This window comes from Phaethon aethereus (assembly GCF_964289735.1).
Source record: "Phaethon aethereus genome assembly, chromosome: 23".
Lineage (NCBI taxonomy): Eukaryota > Metazoa > Chordata > Aves > Phaethontiformes > Phaethontidae > Phaethon > Phaethon aethereus.
This window is the reverse complement of record NC_138599.1, coordinates 6,549,870-6,556,124: the sequence shown is the minus strand read 5'-3', so window position 1 is coordinate 6,556,124 and position 6,255 is coordinate 6,549,870. Positions and strand designations below refer to the sequence as shown.

The window sequence follows — 6,255 nt, the reverse complement described above, 5'->3', positions numbered from 1 at the left end:
TTAAGCCAAACTCTTTGGCTATCATCTGCAGCTTTCACAGTCAAGATACCCTTGGGATCCCTTTGAGCTCTTTACCTCCTAGTTTACCATGTTATCCATCCTGGTCTCTTGAAACATCCCTCGTCTTGCAGCATCTGGTAGCATCCATCCTCCACTCCCTATGAGTAGGCTTTGTTTTCCAACATCTTCTACCTCTGTGTACATGCTGGCTTGTGCACGTCTTTGGCTTTGTTTGCATTTGGGGAAGAAAAGAAATCCGTAGGAACGCAGGGCCAGTAAGATCCAGCACCTGCAATGGCTATTGCTTCTGGCAGTGAACTGCCTAATCCTCAGCTCTCACAGGAAAATGAGACATACTGTGAATACTACTGAGGGGCAAGTGAGGTCAGTGTTATTTGGGATCATGTGGATTAGAGGAATGTGGAGGCTGCATGGCTTAGTCACAAGATCCTAATCAGTTAGTATTATAGTACCTGCAAAAGAGGTATTCTTAGCCTTGCCAAAGAATCTGGGGATGCTCAGGGACAGCATAGCATATACAGAAATCTATACTGTTTGCTGTGTGTTGCTTACGATCAAGTACCTTAAACGGGACAGAATCTCACTGAATAGAGGGCTGTGTTGCTATGAATAGCTGTAAGAGCACTTCTCATCCGTACCCACCCATGGCAAGATTGGTGTCCTGCTCCAGTTCACATCATCAGTCCCTACAAAGAAGGGTCCTCTGCTTTGTTAGGAATGTCACCGCCTGATGCAGTAGAAACTTTTTCAAAGAGCTGTAGGAAAGGTGAGCCTAGAAGATTACGTAGAGTAAGCACATATAACTAGACAACCATGAAATGTGTATTACATGCTGGCTTCTAAGAGCTCGCAGGGCCTCTTCCTCCATTACCAGAAGAGTTTGCAGGAGAGACAAAGTAAAATGCTTAGAAAGAAACATTTCCACCATAGACTATGCAAAACAAACACCCTTCCCATGGGTTCTTTTTTGTGCTCCTCTTGAATAGTTTTGTTTCAAATGGGGCTGGATGGAGAGACCAATCTGAACCAAGAAAGCTACTTACAAATTCCAGAAAGCATGGAATACTAGTGAGATTTTTGCAGCTGTTGGCCCAAAACCAAGCATGTGACACTCTAAAAATGTTCAGATCCTGACAGTGCAATTCATCTCACTTCTACTCTATGTTCCTCAAACAAGAAAGTTCTCTATCACAGCTAGAGAGACAAAAGCTTCTTCCTTATCCTGTAATACAATCTGTGCCATAGTAATTTCTAGAGCCTCTGCTGTGATAGGTATTGTACCTGTATAAATGTACTATACAACCTCACCCTTTTATATGTTTTCAACAGAGGACATCAAGGTGCTCAATGAAGGAGGCAAGTGTCTTTATTTTGATTTGCAAGTGGAGGAACAGTAGCACATGTGTGATGTACAGCTACCAAGCTTTTAAAAGAATTTCATATCCATCATAGAAAATGTGTGCCTAATTTTCTGAAAAATTTGGTCTGTAGATCTTGTGATAGCATTATCTACCTGCCTGCATGGTTCTCCACTGGCAGAGCGTGTTCAAACTACAGTAACTCTTTTTCTTTTCATTATAGGTAGCTCACTGCTGGTCTACAACACTCCATCCCACACAGAAGCTTCCTCACGTCTTGCCACCAAAGAAGGTCAGTCTTTTGCGTATAAATGTGCTGGCTTCCTGTGCTCTCACAATGTTTCCGATTGGGTTAAAACTGGACCTTTTATATAATACCTTCGGCATGTAAGTGTTCTGATCTGCTATGCATGCACAGCATGGTTAAAATAGAATAGTTCACAATTTGCAGTCCCATCCATGCTGAAAATCACATCTCTGCTCGTCCAGCTGACATTGTGCCATAAAACATATATCTGTCATTTTCATACTTGGGTATTACTGAGTCGATGAACTGATAGCATATTTTCTATTCTTTATGTGAAACAGTTTGAAATGTCAGATATATATAGCAAGGACTAAAACACTGTTTCTCTCTGGGTGAGTTCATAGTTGAAAGGATAACATTTTCTCACAATAAAGTCCATTACTGAATAAAGGCTACTTGGGTCTTCCAAAATCATTCATGAATCTGTCAGCTGGTTTCAACCAGCAAGGAAGACCAAGTGTATCTTTCTGAGACTTTGATTTTGGAACATTTTGATTTTCACATATCCCCACATTATTAATCTATTAGAAATTCTGATCACATACATAGAGCTTAGAAACCTTGAAGTTTAAAACTTAATAGCACACTTGAGGCTCCCTCAGGCTTTTGAGTTGTTTGTATATCCTTCGGTCAAGTTTTTCAGGTTTTCCTCTGCAGCTACAGTCCTATTCCTTTTTCCTATTTTTAATGAAAAACTAGATTCTTAGTCATGGCAAAATTATGAGAGTTGGTGTGATTGGTATGATGCACGTCCCTTACCTACATAAGACAGTAAGTCACAGTCGGACAGTTGAATTGCTAAAGGCCAAATAGGGTGTTAAAGATCAAAAATCTGGTCCTGTGCTCTATAACTTACTGTGTAGGCCTAGGATCCTTGAGTTTGGTCTTCTTTTCCCTTTGTGCAACTGCAGGAACATTGATTTCGTTCACTGAACTGTGTTCAGCTCTTCCATTTGAAAAGCTTCCGTGAAAAGTGTGAAATCTCATGTCTGCCATATGAGATAATCCACCTAGAAGCAGTCTGCTCTCATGCCAAGACAGTTTCCTCACCACATATATAAACATTTCTATGCTTTTCAGGAGAACATGGCTTCATAGACGAGCCACAAGTTTGCATTTCAAAGAATAGTGGGGAAAGGCAGAAAGTCTTTTATTTAAGCAGCTAGAGAGACAAAACCCCCCATTTCACTGAAAGGCTACAGCAAATTGAGATCACACATTTAACAAGCTTGACTAGCACTGCTTTGAGAGCCAGCACTTCTTTCTCATTGCACCACTCTGCATTTCATCTCCAACATCTGTCTTGGACCCTGGACACAGTATCAGTGCTGGTTTCTACAGCAGCTTCTTTTGTCCAGCATGTAACTATCCACTTGAGCTGTGTGTTCTCTCTTTATGAGGCAGGCATTAGTTGATAAAGCATGGTACATTACAGAGACAAAGCCATTCAGGCCTTTCTATGACTGACTACTTTGATGCTAACAGTCATCTACTTAAAATTAATAAAAGCTAGGCTTTCTCCTATTTGAATAAAGCAGACACACATGCACGTGTTCCTCCACAACTTCCCCCATAAACATACACATACATCCAAGACTGTGCTCTTTCTGTCTCAGGCCAGGTGGTTGCTAAAAATAAAGGGAAGAAAGCTGCGAGTTTTTTATTAAAGAGAAATGCTCTGTGTAATACTGAACTCTTCTGAATTTTTTATACCCTTTATCTTTGCATGTTGGGCCTAGAATCACTCAGGCAGAAAGAAATTTGAGGGAAAAAATGTTCCTCCCCCTCCATTTTTACTGCCCTCAAGTGTGTTTCTTTAGTGCAGCTGACAGAAGTTTGCATTTGATTTCTGTCAGCTAGGCATTTTTGACTTTACATGGTACTTTCATCATGTGTCAATAAAGGACTAAACACACCCATGGGACAGTCAAATAAAAATTAAGAACTAGCATAGAAATGATGAAATCCCATCTATTTCTCTTCCATTTCTTCCCAAAATGCATAAATTTCCTCTGCATTCATTTGATGTCTGAATACTATATACTGTTTATACTATAAAGTATTGATTCACTTCAACCTACTGTAACTGATTGATGCTCCAAATAGTATTTGTGAGATAAGATGACAGGATAAGAGAGACGTGAACATGACAGGCTGAAAGATATGGAATTGAGGGAGCAGAGTGAAGTGTCTTGTCCAATATCACAGAAGAAACTTGTGATGAACATAAAACTGGACTTGGAATTCCTCAGCTTCGCTCTAGTCTGTTAGGCAACAAGTTTTGCCTTGCTTCCTTTTATGACTTTTTAATGGGTTCGCTTCAAGGTGATTATATTCTTTTGGAAAAGCAATTTCAGGTTAAAAATAATGATATTTTTATAAGTATTTTCTTGTCTCCTTAACTTCTCAAAAGATGACAGATTTTTCTTTATGTTAACGCAACTTGAATTAATAATCCTGTACTTATTTCTTCTCTCTATTTCTGTAAATAAAAACAGGTAAACAAATTTTTCTAACCACCTTCCCTTGAGTATTCAAAAGCAGGACTAGGTGATGAAATAGTACAACACATCAGAGATAGGAAAAAAATACTGTTTTCTTCACTCATCCTGTAATTTTTCTTGCACGTTCTCTAAGATCACATAGCTAACGCAAATAACCTGCTTGTGCAAATTCCAGGGAGAAATGCATGCTCTTTGCGTACGCTTACACTATGCTTTATACAATGTATTCCATCCACAGACTGTAAAAAAGAACCTACACGGCTTTTGCCAAGGTACAGCTGCTGCACAGACAGATGCAGATGGTTCAGGTGCAGGCGCTACTCTTTCCCGAAGTTGCTGCAGACAGAGCAGGCCATGCTCTGCAGCCACAGCAAGGACGGTGTCACCCAGGAGCACAGGGCACCGCTAGACCTGTGGCGCACACTGACAAGGGCAGCACTGCTGTCATGGGACTGGCTTTCATGCCACGGCTCTGGGGACAGAACTGCCTTGGCTGGTTGCAGCTGCAGACTGCTCCCTTTTTCCCTTCTATTTTCTGCCCTCTCACTTCTCTTCTGCAATGCCAGCTCTGCATACAGAAGAACCTGCAGCACTGCTTTAGGAGAGTTAAACTGCTTTCACAGCAGAAACAGATACTGTAAACTTATACAGCTGGTGCACAAAGCATATGTGTTTTGTTCTCAGATCAGATAGGTAGAAACCTTGTGTTCAAAGCAGTCTCGTTGCCTGAACTTCTTTGCTTCTCAGCCTCATAAACACTCAAAAGTATGGTATTTAGCGTCATTGGTACAAATTGTCTTCAGCTGCCTTTGAGAAATAAATTGCTCTAATGAAAATCACCAGTATTTTTTGGCTAGAGAACCAGTTTCTGGAAAATGAAACGACATTGCTCTCATTGCTGGATGGAAAGATTTGTGTCCCACTCCCAGCGCTCCACTGGAGAGATGGTCTGTTTCATTTTCCGTGACTCTTTGGAGCAATGACTGACCTACTGTAGGTACCGGAGACACGGGAGCAGAATCTGAGACCACATTATCTGCCCAAGTCCATGGAGATTTTAAATTGCTTGCCTTCAGAATGGTGTCATTTAAGTAGGTTTCCATAGGGAAATGGAAAGTATATTCACATACAACAACATTTAAGAGGCCAACAGGCTGTGTCCCGTATGGTTGTCAGCATTGTGGCCTCAATCCAACACGTTTTTAAAGTCCATGCTTACTTTTAAGTATGTTGGGGTCTGCATAACTTGCATGTTTAAAATATAAGCCTAAATGCTGTGCAGGATTTGAACCCAAGCAGGAGAGTGCTGGCAGTTTCCAAAAAGGCAGAATCATGGTGTATTGTTGTGTAAAATTACATGGGTCTAAACAGGTGTGTAGGAGTGTCTGGTGTGGTATGTGCGGTGCTTTGTAGTATGTGCTGAGATGCAGCGCGGTGGGTATTCGTACAGTGAGCGGGGTGAAGGAAGGTTTGGCTGATAAGGGCTACACGTGCGCGTCATGCGTGAGAATTTAGTGGAGTGATTTTGCGTGGCTGTTTGCTTCCAGATTACAGGTTATGCATTATCTTGATTAAAAGGCTGGATTCAGCATGGGTCTTTATCCTCCAGCACTGTCCTCTGCATACGTCAGGCTCAGCCTAAGGCAATACAGTTAGCTTAGAATAGTGATAAACCAGCACTAGCCCAAAGTCTCATGAATCCAACCTAAATTCAAGCAGAACACAGGAAAAAGTGATGTGCTATCTGCATTTTCAAAGAGGGAAGAAATTTGTATGTGAATATGTGAATATGGATGTAGGAGACAAATTTTAAAGATTTAATCTGTGGCCATCCAACAGTAAGGACGTTTGGGTATAAGGTGTGTTTACTTGTATGTTTTGTTTGGTTGTTGACAAATTTAAGAAGACAAACAAATCAGTAAGCTCTGAAACACAGAGCACGGTTTCCCATGACTTTGTAGCCATGTTCATTGTGAGCCCCTAAGGAAGAGTGTCCTGATGTTGGAGCATTAAAAAGATCTCTCTCACACAGCCTCCCAAGTACCTAACAAAATATGAGCCCGTG

At 41.0% G+C, this 6,255-nt stretch overlaps 1 protein-coding gene across 1 annotated transcript in view; it reads left to right on the top strand.

Moving 5' to 3' along the window:
• FLI1 (Fli-1 proto-oncogene, ETS transcription factor) overlaps positions 1-6,255 on the top strand; it is a gene marked incomplete at its 3' end in the record, with an annotated part of 34,447 nt that overhangs the window by 15,109 nt on the left and 13,083 nt on the right. The window contains exon 4 of the mRNA XM_082010066.1: positions 1,603-1,671. Within this exon, the coding sequence (XP_081866192.1) occupies positions 1,603-1,671 (69 nt within the window). The remainder of the gene's footprint in view (positions 1-1,602; positions 1,672-6,255) is intronic.